This window comes from Phocoena phocoena, chromosome 3 (genome assembly GCF_963924675.1).
Source record: "Phocoena phocoena chromosome 3, mPhoPho1.1, whole genome shotgun sequence".
NCBI classification, from domain to species: Eukaryota; Metazoa; Chordata; class Mammalia; order Artiodactyla; family Phocoenidae; genus Phocoena; species Phocoena phocoena.
In genome coordinates, this window is record NC_089221.1 from 98,744,351 (window position 1) to 98,761,024 (window position 16,674).

A 16,674-nucleotide genomic window follows, 5' to 3' on the forward strand; every position below is an offset into this window, starting at 1 on the left:
ATTTTATTTTTTTACAGCAGGTTCTTATTAGTCATCAGTTTTATACACATCAGTGTATACGTGTCAACCACAATTGTCCTGTTTACTTCTTTTATCTTTAATCTCATAAAACTCTTTTAGCATTCATATTTGGATTTTTTTCCCTCATTTATCCAGCCCAATCACATTTTATAAGCATGACTTGAAACCTTATATTAAGATGACCTTTAAGACCATATTTATTGATTTTTTTTTAACATCTTTATTGAAGTATAATTGCTCTACAATGGTGTGTTAGTTTCTGCCTTACAACAAAGTGAATCAGCTATACACACACACATATCCCGACATCTCCCCCCTCCTGTGTCTCCCTCCATCCCACCCTCCCCATCACACCCCCCAGGCGGCCACAGAGCACTGAGCTGATCTCCCTGTGCTATGCGGCTGCTTCCCACTAGCTGTCTGTTTTACATTTGGTAGTGTATAGATGTCAATGCCACTCTCTCACTTTGTGCCAGCTTACCCTTACCCCACCCTGTATCCTCAAGTTCATTCTCTGGTAGGTCTGCATCTTTATTCCCATCTTGCCCCTAGGTTCTTCATGACGATTTTCTGTTTGTTTGTTTTAGATTCCATATATATGTGTTAGTATACGGTATTTGTTTTTCTCTTTCTGACTTCACTCTGTACGACAGACTCGAGATCCATCCACCTCACTACAAATAACTCAATTTCGTTTCCTTTTATGGCTGAGTAATATTCCATTGTATATATGTGTCACACCTTTATCCATTCATCTGTTGATAAACACTTAGCTTGCTTCCGTGTCCTGGCTATTGTAAATAGAGCTGCAGTGAACATGGTGGTACAAGAATCTTTTTGAATTATAGTTTTCTCAGAGTATATGCCCAGTAGTGGGATTGCTGGGTCATATGGTAGTTCTATTTGTAGTTTTTTAAGGAACCTCCATACTGTTCTCCATAGTGGCTATGTCAGTTTACATTCCCACCAAGAGTGCAAGAGGGTTCCCTTTTCTCCACACCCTCTCCAACATTTATTGTTTTGAGATTTTTTGATGATGGCCATTCTGACCGGTGTGAGATGATATCTCATTGTAGTTTTGATTTGCGTTTCTCTAATGATTTAATGATGTTGAGCATCCTTTCATGTGTTTGTTGGCAATCTGTATGTTCTTTGGAGAAATGTCTATTTAGGTCTTCTGCCCATTTTTGGATTGGGTTGTTTGTTTTTTTAATATTGAGCTGCATGAGCTGCTTGTAAATTTTGGAGATTAATCCTTTATCAGCTGCTTCATTTGCAAATATTTTCTCCCATTCTGATGGTTGTCTTTTCATCATGTTTATGGTTTCCTTTGCTGTGCAAAAGCTTTGAAGTTTCATTAGGTCCCATTTGTTTATTTTTGTTTTTATTTACATTTCTCTAGGAGGTGGGTCGAAAAGGATCTTGCTATGATTTATGTCATAGAGTGTTCTGCCTATGCTTTCCTCTAAGAGTTTGATAGTGTCTGGCCTTACGTTTTGGTCTTTAATCCATTTGGAGTTGATTTTTGTGTATGGTTTTAGGGAGTGTTCTAATTTTATTCTTTTACATGTAGCTGTCCAGTTTTCCCAGCACCACTTATTGAAGAGGCTGTCTTTTCCCCACTGTATATTCTTGCCTCCTTTATCAAAGATAAGGTGAACATATGTGCGTGGGTTTATCTCTGGGCTTTCTATCCTGTTCCATTGATCTATATTTCTGCTTTTGTACCAGTACCATAGTGTCTTGATTACTGTAGCTTTGTAGTATAGTCTGAAGTCCAGGAGCCTGATTCCTTCAGCTCTGCTTTTCTTTCTCAATATTGCTTTGCCTATTTGGGGTCTTTTGTGTTTCCATACAAATTGTGAAATTTTTTGTTCTAGTTACGTGAAAAATGCTAGTGGCAGTTTGATAGGGATTGCACTGAATCTTCAGGTTGCTTTGCGTAGTATAGTCATTTTCACAATGTTGATTCTTCCAATCTGAGAACATGGTATATCTCTCCACCTGTTTCTCTCATCTTTAATTTCTTTCATCAGTGTCTTATAATTTTCTGCATACAGGTCTTTTGTCTCCATAGGTAGGTTTATTCCTAGATATTTTATTCTTTCTGTTGCAATGGTAAATGGAGTGTTTTCTTAATTTAACTTTCAGAGTTTTCATCATTAGTGTATAGGAATGCAAGAGATTTCTGTGCATAAATTTTGTGTCCTGCTACTTTACCAAATTCATGAATTAGCTCTAGTAGTTTTCTGGTAGCATCTTTAGGATTCTCTATAGTATCATGTCAACTGCAAACAGTGACAGCTTTACTTCTTCATTTCCGATTTGGATTCCTTTTATTTCTTTTTCTTCTGTGATTGCTGTGGCTAACACTTCCAAAACTATGTTGATTAAGAGTGGTGAGAGTGGGCAACCTTGTCTTCTTCCTGATCTTAGTGGAAGTGGTTTCAGTTTTTCACCATTGAGGATGATATTGGCTGTGGGTTTGTCATATATGGCCTTCATTATGTTGAGGTAAGTTCCCTCTATGCCTACTTTCTGAAGCGTTCTTATCATAAATGGGTGTTGAATTTTGTCAGAAGCTTTCTCTGCATCTATTGAGATGATCATATGGTTTTTCTCCTTCAGTTTGTTAAGATGGTGTATCACATTGATTGATTTGCGTATATTGAAGAATCCTTGCATTCCTGGGATAAACCCCACTTGATCATGGTGTATGATCCTTTTAATGTGCTGTTGGATTCTGTTTGCTTGTATTTTGTTGAGGATTTTTGCATCTATGTTCATCAGTGATACTAGCCTGTAGTTTTGTTTCTTTGTGACATCTTTGTCTGGTTTTTTTTTTTTTTTTTGTGGTACACGGGCCTCTCACTGTTGTGGCCTCTCCCGTTGCGGAGCACAGGCTCCGGACGCGCAGGCTCAGCGGCCATGGCTCACGGGCCCAGCTGCTCCGCGGCATGTGGGATCTTCCCGGACCGGGGCACGAACCCGTGTCCCCTGCATTGGCAGGCGGACTCTCAACCACTGCGCCACCAGGGAAGCCCTCTTTGTCTGGTTTTGGTATCAGGGTGATGGTGGCCTCGTAGAATGAGTTTGGCAGTGTTCCTCCCTCTGCTATATTTTGGAACAGTTTGAGGATAGGTGTTAGGTCTTCTCTAAATGTTTGATAGAATTCGCCTGTGAAGCCATGTGTTCCTGGGCTTTTGTTTGTTGGAAGATTTTTAATCACATTTTCACTTTCAGTGCTTGTGATTGGTCTGTTCATATTTTGTATTTCTTCCTGTTTCAGTCTCGGAGCGTTGAGCATTTCTAAGAATTTGTCCATTTCTTCCGAGTTGTACATTTTCTTGGCATATAGTTGCTTGTATTAATCTCTTATGGTCCTTTGTATTTCTGCAGTGTCAGTTGTTATTTCTGCTTTTTCAGTTCTAATTCTACTGATTTGAGTCTTCTCCCTTTTTTTCTTGATGAGTCTGGCTAGTGGGTTATCAATTTTGTTTATGTTCTCAAAGAACCAGATTTTAGTTTTATTGATCTTTGCTATCGTTTCCTTCATTTCTTTTTCATTTATTTCTGATCTGATCTTTATGATTTCTTTCCTTCTGCTAACTTTGGGGTTTTTCTGTTCTTCTTTCTCTAATTCCTTTAGGTGTAAGGTTAGGTTGTTTATTTGAGATGTTTCTTGTTTCTTAATGTAGGATTGTATTGCTATAAACTTCCCTCTTAAAACTGCTTTTGCTGCATCCCATAGGTTTTGGGTCGTCGTGTTTTCATTGTCCTTTGTTTCTAGGTATTTTTTCATTTTCTCTTTGATTTCTTCAGTGATCTCTTGGTTATTAAGTAGTATATTGTTTAGCCTCCATATGTTTGTATTTTTTACAGATTTTTTTCCTGTAATTGATACCTAGTCTCATAGCGTTGTGGTCGGAAAAGATACTTGATACGATTTCAGTTTTCTTAAATTTACCAAGGCTTGATTTGTGACCCAAGATATGATCTAGCCTCTAGAATGTTCCATGAGCACTTGAGAAGAAAGTGTATTCTGTTGTTTTTGGGTGGAATGTCCTATAAATATCAATTAAGTCCATCTTGTTTAATGTAGCATTTAAAGCTTGTGTTTTGTTATTTATTTTCATTTTGGATGATCTGTCCATTGGTGAAAGTGGGGTGTTAAAGTCCCCTACTATGATTGTGTTACTGTCGATTTCTCCTTTTATGGCTGTTAGTATTTGCCTTATGTATTGAGGTGCTCCTTTGTTGGGTGCATAAATATTTACAGTTGTTATATCTTCTTCTTGGATTGATCCCTTGATTATTATGTAGTGTCCTTCTTTGTCTCTTGTGATAAGTCTTTGTTTTAAAGTCTATTTTGTCTGGTATGAGAATTGCTACTCCAGCTTTCTTTTGATGTTTATTTGCATGGAATATATTTTTCTGTCCCCTCACTTTCAGTCTGTATGTGTCCCTAGGTCTGAAGTGGGTCTCTTGTTGACAGCATATATACGGGCCTTGTCTTTGTATCCATTCAGCCAGTCTGTGTCTTTTGGTTGGAGCATTTAATCCATTTACATTTAAGGTAATTATCGATATGTATGTTCCTATTCCCATTTTCTTAATTGTTTTGGGTTTGTTATTGTAGGTCTTTTCCTTCTCTTTTGTTTCCTGCCTAGAGAAGTTCCTTTAGCATTTGTTGTACAGCTGGTTTGGTAGTGCTGAATTCTCTCAGCTTTTGCTTATCTGTAAAGGTTTTAATTTCTCTATCAAATCTGAATGAGATCCTTGCTGGGTAGAGTAATCATGGTTGTAGGTTTTTCCCCTTCATCACTTTAAATATGTCCTGCCACTCCCTTCTGGCTTGCAGAGTTTCTTCTGAAAGATCAGCTGTTAACATTATGGGGATTCCCTTGTGTGTTATTTGTTGTTTTTCCCTTGCTGCTTTTAATATTTTTCCTTTGTATTTAATTTTTTATAGGTTGATTAATATGTGTCTTGTGTTTCTCCTTGGATTTGTGCTGCATGAGACTCACTGTGCTTCCTGGACTTGATTAACTATTGCCTTTCCCGTATTAGGGAAGTTTTCAATTATAATGTCTTCAAATATTTTCTCAGTCCCTTTCTTTTTCTCTTCTTCTTCTGGGACCCCTATAATTTGAATGTTGGTGCGTTTAATGTTGTCCCAGAGGTCTCTGAGACTGTCCTCAATTCTTTTCATTCTTTTTTCTTTATTCTGCTCTGCAGTAAGTAGTTATTTCCACTCTTTTATCTTCCAGCTCCCTTATCCGTTCTTCTGCCTCAGTTATTCTGCTATTGATCCCTTCCTGAGAATTTTTAATATCATTTTTTGTGTTGTTCATCACTGTTTGTTTGCTCTTTAGTTCTTCTAGGTCGTTGTTAAACGTTTCTTGTATTTTCTCCATTCTATTTCCAAGATTTTGTATCATCTTTACTATCATTATTCTGAATTCTTTTTGTGGTAGAATTTCTATTTCCTCTTCATTTGTTAGGTCTGGTGGGTTTTTACCTTGCTCCTTCATCTGCTGTGTGTTTCTCTGTCTTCTCATTTTGCTTAGCTTACTGTGTTTGGCATCTCCTTTTCGCAGGCTGCAGGTTCGTAGTTCCCGTTGTTTTTGTTGTCTGCCCCCAGTGGCTAAGGTTGGTTCAGTGGGTTGTGTAGGCTTCCTGGTGGAGGGGGGTAATGCCTGTGTTCTGGTGGATGAGGCTGGATCTTGTCTTTCTAGTGGACAGGTCCACGTCGGTTGGTGTGTTTTGGGGTGTCTGTCACCACATTATGATTTTAAGCAGCCTCTCTGGTAATGGGTTGTGTTGTGTTCCTGTCTTGCTAGTTGTTTGGCATAGCGTGTCTAGCACTGTAGCTTACTGGTCGTTGAGTGGAGCTGGGTCTTGGCGTTGAGATGGAGATCTCTGGGAGATTTTTGCCATTTGATAATACATGGAGCTGGGAGGTCTCTTGTGGACCAGTGTCCTGAACTTGGCTCTCCCACCTCAGAGGCACAGCCCTGATGCCTGGCTGGAGCACCTAGAGCCTGTCATCCACACGGCTCAGAATTAAAGTGAGAAAAAAAAAGGAAAAAAAGAAAAGAAGAAGCGAAAACAATGTGTGTAAAATACAAAATAATTATTAAAAATATTTTTTTAAGGAATTAAAAAGAGGGAAAGAAAGAGAGCAACGAAACCAAAAAAACAAACCCACTAATGATAAAAAGCGCTAAGAACTATACTAAAAAAAAAAAAGTACCAGTCGAACCCGAGGACAAATGGTAAAAGCAAAGCTATACAGACAAAATCACATACAGAAGCATGCACATAAACTCTCACCAAAAGAGAAAAATGGGGGGGAAAATCCTTGCTTCCAAAGTCCATCTCCTCAATTTGGGATGATTCGTTGTCTATTCAGGTGTTCCACAGATGCAGGGCACATCACGTTGATTGTGGAGATTTAATGCACTGCTCCTGAGGCTGCTGGGAGAAATTTCCCTTTCTCTTCTTTGTTCACACAGCTCCTGGGGTTCAGCTTTGGATTTGGCCCCACCTCTGTGTGTAGGTCGCCTAAGGGCATCTGTTCTTCGCTCAGACAGGACGGTGTTAAAAGAGCAGCCGAGGGCTTCCCTGGTGGCTCAGTGGTTGAGAGTCTGCCTGCCGATGCAGGGGACACGGGTTCGTGCCCCGGTCCGGGAGGATCCCACATGCTGCGGAGTGGCTGGGCCTGTGAGCCATGGCCACTGAGCCTGCACATCTGGAGCCTGTGCTCCACGACGGGGGAGGCCACAACAGTGAGAGGCCCGCGTACCACAAAACAACAACAACAACAACAAAAGAAGAGCAGCTTATTCTGGGGCTCTGCTTCACTCAGGCCGGGGCAGGGGGTGGAAATGGTACGGAGTGCGGGGAGAGCCTGCAGCGGCAGAGGCTGGCATGACGTTGCAGCAGCCTGAGGCACACCGTGTGTTCTCCTGGGGAAGTTGTCCTTGGATCAGGGGACCCTGGCAGTGGTAAGCTGCACAGGCTCTCAGGAGGGGAGGTGTGGATAGTAAACTGCTTGCACACAGGCTTCCTGATGGCTGCAGCATCGGCCTTAGTGTCCCATGCCCGTCTCTGGGGTCCGCGCTGATAGCCACGGCTCGCGCCCATCTCTGCAGCTTCTTTAAGCGGAGCTCTTAATCCCGTCTCCTCGCACACCAGGAAACAAGCAAGAAAAGTCTCTTGTCTCTTCGGCATCTCCAGACTTTTTCCCGGACTCCCTCTCGGCTAGCTGTGGCACACTAGTCCCTCCAGGCTGTGTTCACGCAGTCAACCCCAGTCCTCTCCCTGGGATCTGACCTCCGAAGCCCGAGCCTCAGGTCCCATCCCCCATTGGTTCTGGCGGGTGAGCAGACAAGCCTGTCGGGCTGGTGAGTGCTGGTTGGCACGGATCCTCTGTGCGAGAAACCCTCCGCACCCCTGTTGCTGCGCTCTCCTCCGTGGCTCCGAAGCTTATCCCCTCCGCGGCTCCGAAGCTTATCCCCTCTGCGGCTCCGAAGCTTATCCCCTCCGCAGCCCGCAGTCTCTGCCCACGAAGGGGCTTCCTAGTGTGTGGAAATCTTTGCTCCTTCACAGCTCCCTCCCACTGGTGCAGGTCCCGTCCCTATCCTTTTGTCTCTGTTTATTCTTTTTTCTTTTGCCCTACCCAGGTACGTGGGGAGTTTCTTGCCTTTTGGGAGGTCTGAGGTCTTCTGCCAGCATTCAGTAGGTGTTCTGTAGGAGTTGTTCCACATGTAGATGTATTTATGATGTATTTGTGGGGAGGAAGGTGATGTCCACGTCTTACTCCTCTGCCATCTTGAAGTTCCTCTCCCCATTGTGATGTTTTTTACTCTTGATTTTAAGTCATATGACTTTCAATGTTTGTAGCACATGTGAGTTATGTATTTTTATTTGCCTGTATCATGTCCCCAGTTCCTTTCTTTCCCAGCTTAGATTCCATGATCCATCATTGTGATCAGTCCCTTGCAAACCTCAACCTTTTTGCCCTGTTCTCTCTACACTGTACTTGCCTTGAAAATTCCCAAACCTGTTTAAAGCTAGCTCTCTGTCCACTCTGTGTCTGCACCCAAATAGCTGAACATGGATGAAGAAAAAGCACAAACCATGGGGGCTTGCCTTATTTAAAATTTATAGTCACAATCCCAAATTAAAGTATTCCACCATCATAATTGTTTCTTCATTCTCTTTTCCATTCTCCCCACTTTTTCCCTCTTACCTCAAACTTACAATATTTCTTTACTAGTTTCTATGAATGACCTTATTTTGCTGTCAAAATAAGTACAGTTATCAGTGATTTAGCCCACAATATTGTCCCACCACCAAATCTAACTTCTGCTCTATGTACAGATGTTTTGTTTTGCCGTCTCTCACAGTAGATGTCACTGTCACTCTTTTATCCAAAGCCAGATCTTCCACCTGTGCACTGATCCTGTCTGCTCTTACCTCCCCAAGGACTTTACTTCAGTATTTATTCCTCATCTCACCTCCATGATAAACTTTTACCTCTCTTAAATTCTCCTCAACATAAGCAAATATATTTTATTCTCTTACTTTAAAATGAAAACCAAAAGATCTACCTTTGAGAATCTATTGCCTGATTTCTCTAAACCTTTACCTAGTAAAATTCAATTACAGAGTTTCCTGTAAAGTCATTCAAGAAGACTTAAAGAGTAGTATTGCAAATACCAAGTAGGAACTACCCAGCTTCAGAAATAAAACATTATCAACTCAGTTGAATGCCCGTGTGAACCTTCCCCAGTGGACTTCCTTTCCTGTTCACAAGATGTCACATGTTTCTCTAACCAGTTAAGTATTATCTCCAGCCCTCTCCACTGAGATTGTCCTAGTGTATTACTGACTACACTAGTTTCAGTAGTCAATTCTCTGTGTTTTTAAATTCAACTTTTCAGTATTCTTTGGTAGTGTTGATCCCTGCTACTTTTATGAAACTCTTATTTCACTTGGTTCCTATAACATCATCTTTGATTATTAAGTTCATAGTTGGAGAATGTTTCTTGTTCTTTCAGTTTATTCAGTGTCAGTATTTATCTTTCCCAGTGCTGTTTCCCACTCCTGAAATGACCAGTCTTTTTTTTCCTATCTTTGGAATGTTGGATGTTGCAGAACTTAGTTCTCTAACCTTTCTCTTTCCATCTTTACTTTCTCTTTGGGTTATCTGATGACTTAAATATCATCCATTGGCTGATAATTTTTTTTTTTTTACATCTTTATTGGAGTACAGTTGCCCTACCATGGTGTGCTAGTTTCTGCGTTATAACAAAGTGAATCAGTTATACATATACATATGTCCCCATATCTCTTCCCTCTTGCGTCTCCCTCCCTCCCACCCTCCCTATCCCACCCCTCCAGGTGGTCACCAAGCACCGAGCTGATCTCCCTGTGCTATGCGGCTGCTTCCCACTAGCTATCTATTTTACGTTTCGTAGTGTATATATGTCCATGCCACTCTCTCGCTTTATCACAGCTTACCCTTCCCCCTCCCCATATCCTCAAGTCCGTTCTCTAGTAGGTCTGTGTCTTTATTCCTGTCTTACCCCTAGGTTCCTCATGACATTTTTTTTTTTCTTAAATTCTGTATATATGTGTTAGCATATGGTATTTGTCTTTCTCTTTCTGACTTACTTCACTCTGTATGACAGACTCTAGGTCCATCCACCTCATTACAAATAGCTCAATTTCATTTCTTTTAATGGCTGAGTAATATTCCATTGTATATATGTGCCACATCTTCTTTATCCATTCATCTGTCGATGGACACTTAGGTTGTTTCCATCTCCTGGCTATTGTAAGTAGAGCTGCAATGAACATTTTGGTACATGACTCTTTTTGAATTATGGTTTTCTCAGGGTATATGCCCAGTAGTGGGATTGCTGGGTCATATGGTAGTTCTATTTGTAGTTTTTTAAGGAACCTCCATACTGTTCTCCATAATGGCTATACCAATTCACATTCCCACCAGCAGTGCAAGAGTGTTCCCTTTTCTCCACACCCTCTCCAGCATTTATTGTTTCTAGATTTTTTGATGATGGCCATTCTGACCGGTGTGAGATGATATCTCATTGTAGTTTTGATTTGTATTTCTCTAATGATTAATGATGTTGAGCATTCTTTCATGTGTTTGTTGACAGTCTGTATATCTTCTTTGGAGAAATGTCTGTTTAGGTCTTCTGCCCATTTTTGGATTGGGTTGTTTGTTTTTTTGTTATTGAGCTGCATGAGCTGCTTGTAAATTTTGGAGATTAATCCTTTATCAGTTGCTTCATTTGCAAATATTTTCTCCCATTCTGAGGGTTGTCTTTTGGTCTTGTTTGTGGTTTCCTTTGCTGTGCAAAAGCTTTGAAGTTTCATTAGGTCCCATTTGTTTATTTTTGTTTTTATTTCCATTTCTCTGGGAGGTGGGTCAAAAAGGATCTTGTTGTGATTTATGTCATAGAGTGTTCTGCCTATGTTTTCCTCTAAGAGTTTGATAGATTCTGGCCTTACATTGAGGTCTTTAATCCATTTTGAGCTTATTTTTGTGTATGGTGTTAGGGAGTGATCTAATCTCATACTTTTACAGGTACCTGTCCAGTTTTCCCAGCACCACTTATTGAAGAGGCTGTCCTTTCTCCACTGTACATTCCTGCCTCCTTTATCAAAGATAAGGTGACCATATGTGTGTGGGTTTATCTCTGGGCTTTCTATCCTGTTCCATTGATCTATATTTCTGTTTTTGTGCCAGTACCATAGTGTCTTGATTACTGTAGCTTTGTAGTATAGTCTGAAGTCCAGGAGCCTGATTCCTCCAGCTCCGTTTTTCGTTCTCAAGATTGCTTTGGCTATTCAGTGTCTTTTGTGTTTCCATACAAATTATAATTCTTAATTCTCTCCAGCCCCGCTCATTTCATGAAGTCCAGACTTGCATATATAATCTATTAGTTACCTCCCCCTCAATGTCAAAACATAGAATTTTCTATCTTCCCCTAATCCCAACCTAAACCTATTCTTTCCTTCACTTTTGTCTCAGTATCATTTTTTGAGAACGGTCTGAAAACTGGGAGTCACCCTTACTTCCTCTCTTTTACTCACTACTGTAGTCTCAGCCCACTGGCAAAATTTATCCTAATGCTAACCACTTAATCAGTACCACCATTCCTACTCCTCTAATCAGATACACCGCTGCCGCTTATTTCAGCTACTGTAGTTGCTTCTTAACTAGTTTCCTGGCAGCCAGTCTCACACCCCTTATGTTTTGTCCCACAACATCCAGAATTATCAAAACCCTCCAATGGTTTTCTAACCTTAAAATAAAATCTGAATTCTTTATTATGGCTTTTAAGGCCCCGTGCAAGCTAAACTCTGCCTACTTCTCCAAATTCATCTCCTGCAACTTATGATTGTTCTCAAAATTGAATATGCATAAACTCTTGATGCCAAACACCATTCCTTCTACGCCACCCCACCCCCTTTAATTGATTCTCATGCGGGTCTTCTTGGGACCGCACTATTGAGAAACAATGTTTTAGTAAATCTAGATAATGAAAGGACAGGAATGTATTCCCACAGTGAAGAAGCGTTTATGAAGTTCATGCTTTCCTCTCTGTGAGTGTAAAGTTTGAAGAAGTGCTGCCGGTGAAACTGAAAATTTCCACCCACCTATTCATTACCAGCAAATAGCATATCCCTCTATTCCATGGAAATATCATTTGTCTTTATTTCCAATTTCTTCAAAACCCAGTAGTGGACATTTAGTGTACTTTAGATACCAGGCAGATAGGTGTTTAAGTTGGGATTTTGGTCATGAAATTACAGAATTTGACTTAGACATTCTTACTGGATGATGGACCTCAACCAGAACTAAGACTTTATTTAGAAAAGATGTTGACTCTCAAATCAACCAAAATGCTGGTACGAGCAGTGAAATTCTTTCATGTTTGTTATCCAGTTGCATTTAAGATTAGAGTATATTTGACATCTTTACATCCAGTGACTATGAGTTTTGATTGCAAATGGTTATTTTGGTTTGATTATGTCTCTTTCAACTTTGCAAATGAACTGTCATCTTAGTTGCCATTTTTAAAAATATTGCTCACCCTACTCAGTTCTGTGGTCAAACAATGGATGGGGATTGGTGATATTTTATCTAAATTTTCCAGGAAGTAAATTTGTTTTCTGATTTCAAATTAATAACTTCACTGCACAATGAGTTGTGAAACAATTTATAATAATTCATTTTAAAGGTTGAAGGTTAGAGAAGATAAAATAAAATGAAACAAAATAGTACATTAAGTAACATCTCCAACTCTTAGCAATTGCCTCTTCATTTTACCTCTGTTTATTTTAGTAAATGTTGATTTTATACGATACTCTCTTCTGAGTTGAAAGGTGTATATGCCTTCTGTAGGGTAAGCAAAAGGTCAAATAATATTTCCCTTATCCAAAGTATATTGAATTATGGTTTATTCAGCTATTAAAATGATTACTGACTTGGGCAAATTACTATGCCTTTCCGGATTTCAGGGTCCTTTAATAAATTAAAAGTTATTTTAGACAAAGAGTAAAATATATTCAGCTGGCTGTGTCCTACTTGTTCTTCTGTAGGCCATGAGCTAAGAATGGTTTTTATATTTTTGAAAGGTTGTTTTAAAAAAGAATATGCAACATAATTCTTTACTGGTCTGCAAAACCTAAGATATTTACCTTCTGACCTTTTAATGTTAAAATATTTAAAATATCAAAGGATTATAATACTACGAAACGCGGTAAACTTATCTTAACGTTAATAATTAGAATGTCTTAAAGTTAACTTATTGCAGCTTAAGAACATAAGCAGTTAATGAAGTTGTATATCAATGATCTTTTTATATGTGAAAAAGCAAATTTGAAAAGATGTAAATTCCTCTTGCCAAATTTTGTTTTAGAAGTAAGTAACATGTAAAATAGTACCTTTGGATTTGAAATATCTGAAAAGTTTCTTAATTTATGCAAGTATTAAATAAAAGACTGACATATATTATGTTTTTTCATTTACTAAAATCACTGTATTTTTGTATTTTCTTTCCCTCCATTTAGGTAGAAGCAGATTCGGGATATCCTGGAGGTAAAGCAAGAATTATTCATAAGGAATCTGATATAATTACTGCCTTTGCTGTTAATAAAGTAAGTACATAGACATTTTTCTTTTCTTTGATTAAGTATTCATAGTTGGAGAATGTCTCCTGTTCTGTCAGTTTATTCAGTAGCAGTGTTTCCCTTTCCCAGAGCTACTTTCTACTCCTTAAATTGCAATGTGAGTACATTTTTTATTTTATAAAATGATTATATTGTTTGATAATTTATTTGATCTTGGATATATAGCAGATAAAATGTTTTATTACTACACATAGAGAGGTCTCAAGTATTTATATATGCAGTTGCCTTTAGAATTTATTTATTTTATTTTTATTTTTTGGCATGGGGGATCTTAGTTCCCCGACCAGGGATCGAACCCATGCCCCTTGCAGTGGAAGCACAGAATATTAACCACTGGGCCGTCAGGGAAGTCCCCTGCCTTTAGAATTTATACAACACATGCAGCTAATCCAAAGAAAATGTTTCCTGTTTTCTTTATATGAATATGTTGAATGTGATTCTTCGTATAGGTCAAAATTAAGCTTATATGTGACTCACAGAAATTCTCCCTGTTTGACTTTCAGCTATAATAGCTGCCCAACTAGAGTGTTTTCTTTGTATTCCTTAGCTTTCTTACTCAATATCCTCCTTAGAGGTGTCTATAAGCTACTTACAGAAGAGGTAGCCTTCGGTACAGTGGTTCAAGGTTGAAATTTATCTTAGTCATTTTCCCCTCCTATCTTCCCTAATTGCCTTACTGCAAAATGTATAGGGACTTCTAGTTGATTCTTCATCTTCCTATGCTATGTCTGTCTTTTTTTTTTGCCCTCACCGTGCGGCTTGTGGGATCTTAGTTCCCTGACCAGGGATTGAACCCACACCCTCAGCAGTGAAAGCACAGAGTCTTACCCACTGGACCACTGGGGAATTCCCTATGTCTGTCTTTTCTTTGATTTCACCTAGATAGATCCTTTGTCATTCTGTCCTCATCTTTCCCTGTGTTCTTCGTCTCATATTCCTCATAGACTCTCCCTAACAGTGACTAGTTCTGTCCATAGCAGGCAAGTTTGGGATTAGCCCCTTAGCCAGGCAGTTCTCACGATGTTATATCTATGTAATATGATATATACATATTACACAATACAAATATAAGTTATAATCTACACTCAACAAGTCACTTCCTTCCCCTGAAGAAAATAAGATTTTAATATTTTGTGCTATAAAACAGACTAGCTTTTTTCTCTTACTTGGATATATTATATAAGTAAATAGTAATGAACAGTCATATACAAAGTCTCCTGTTGACTCTGTAAGAATGTACTTGTTTAATTTTTATTTCTTCAAATATATTGTTTTTACATCTTTCTAAATTTGTAGCTAAGAAATATCCTTTGCTTTAAATTGCAGTAATTTAAAATGCTGACGAGATTGAACTTTTCCCCATTTGTTTAGTTGTGAATTATCTGTGTCAAGAAGGATCTGAGATTTTCCCCTGTATTCAATGGAACAAGTTAACTTTCACAGTTTATTGGATACTGTTAGAAGACACAAGACCAGAGACAAAGGACAATTTATTACTAATAGCAAAAACTAGAATGTTAGCATTTTTGCTCTGGTTCCCTGAGGTACAGTTCCCACAAAGTGACAGCAAGAAGGCCAGTGATACCCAAATCTTTTCTAATGTACATTAAGCTTATCTGCCTTTTGATCTGGAGGGAGAGACTATAGCTATATAGACATCCTGGCAATAATACTGTGAAACAAAGGCAGTCATTGACTAACTCACAAGACATGCAAAAGTGGAGAGTCCCATGGAGAATGACCTTCCAACAGTCTAGTTAATATCCTTTTCCCACATATCTCTGGGGTCTCAGTTTTTTCTTATTAGTTTGTATTTAGCATTTTACATAATGGAAATACTAATCCTGTTTTCTTTTTGCTGTCAATATCTTTTCATTTTCTGTTTTAGAGATACATGTTTTAAATTTGTAGATGTTTAAAATTTTCTATCATTTAGTCTGACCAACTTTTCATTTATGATTTTTTCTGACATACTTCCCTCACTCTTCTTCACCTCTTCTTTGTGACCCTTTCCCAAATTCTGTTTGTCTTGCCTAAGATTGAAAGGCTTTAGGTGAAAGTGATACCATCTTATTTGAATAATTCACCATTATTTCTTTAGTTTGGAGTTCCTTATCTCCCTTACCTTTCCTTACCTCCCAGGGCCCCTATATTGTTCAACATCTCACTCCACATTTCTGAACTGTGCAAACCTTAAGGAGATTGTACCATTCTAGTAGACTAGAGAGACAGTGCTGGGAGAAGAAATGAAGTGGCATGTGCATTTCCATTTATAGCTGACTTTCTGTTGAATGCTCTGGAATTCTTAGAATATAAACATATCTCCAAGCTCAAGCTGATGATATTTCACTCAAAGTTATTTATTAAAATTAATTTAAAATATTTATTTGTGAAAATACTATTTATTCTATACCTTAAAGTTATCATTTCTAGAGGCTGTTTTGTAGTCTCCATTTTCAAAAGTAGCACATATACATGTTACGCATTTTTATTGAAACAGTACTGTATGATTTATTTTTCAGGCGAATAGAAACTGCATAGCAATTGCTTCAAGCCATGATGTTCAAGAACTAGATGTTTCTGGAATTCTGGCTACACAGATCTATACTTGGGTAGATGATGATATAGAAATGGAAACCAAAGGGTACCCTTATACTTTGTTTTTATTTGGTGACATTGCAATACGAATAATGAAATCCACAGAACTATACCTTTCAAATGATTTTTTAAAGGAATAGTCCTAGATTGTAAGCAAAGTGGAAATTGATATGCTAAAGAGTAAAGAAGGGGTGGCTGGAGCTTTAAAGAAGGGAATCGAGGGATAGAAGAGAATAGGTGAAGGGATCTGAAATTGTTCACATACGAAATTATTGTCTGTAAGTTGAGAGTTAAGAGCTGAAGAAAATTAATTTTAAAGGGAAATACAAAGTCATATGTTAGAGCTTTCAGGTATAACAGAAGAAATGAAGAACTGATGGGTTGCTTTCATTCTGGCTGATATTCCTTTGTAGGTCAGAAGATTTCTTGGTTATACATGCTCGTGATGATTTAACAGCTGTGCAGGGTACAACCCCATACACACATAGCAATCCTGGTACTCCAATTAACATGCCATGGCTTGGTAGTACACAGACTGGCAGAGGAGCATCAGTGGTATGTAAAGTTAAAAATATTTGTGTATAAATGTCCTGTTTTTCTCTCTAACTTAATAGATAAAAGATGATGTAAATTTTTTTGTGTGTGTGGTATGGGGGCCTCTCACTGTTGTGGCCTCTCCCGTTGCGGAGCACAGGCTCCGGATGCGCAGGCTCAGTGGCCATGGCTCACGGGCCTAGCCACTCTGTGGCATGTGGAATCTTCCGGGACCGGGGCACGAACCTGTGTCCCCTGCATCGGCAGGTGGACTCAAGCACTGCGCCA

The 16,674-nt window shown here is 38.9% G+C and overlaps 1 protein-coding gene across 5 annotated transcripts in view; it reads left to right on the top strand.

Moving 5' to 3' along the window:
* The window catches only part of DMXL1 (Dmx like 1), a 128,509-nt gene that overhangs the window by 89,861 nt on the left and 21,974 nt on the right, over positions 1 to 16,674 (top strand). For all 5 annotated transcript variants that reach the window (XM_065874433.1, XM_065874434.1, XM_065874435.1 and 2 more), the window contains 3 exons: positions 13,135 to 13,221; positions 15,777 to 15,898; positions 16,266 to 16,407. In XM_065874433.1, coding sequence (XP_065730505.1) covers positions 13,135 to 13,221; positions 15,777 to 15,898; positions 16,266 to 16,407 — 351 coding nt within the window. The remainder of the gene's footprint in view (positions 1 to 13,134; positions 13,222 to 15,776; positions 15,899 to 16,265; positions 16,408 to 16,674) is intronic.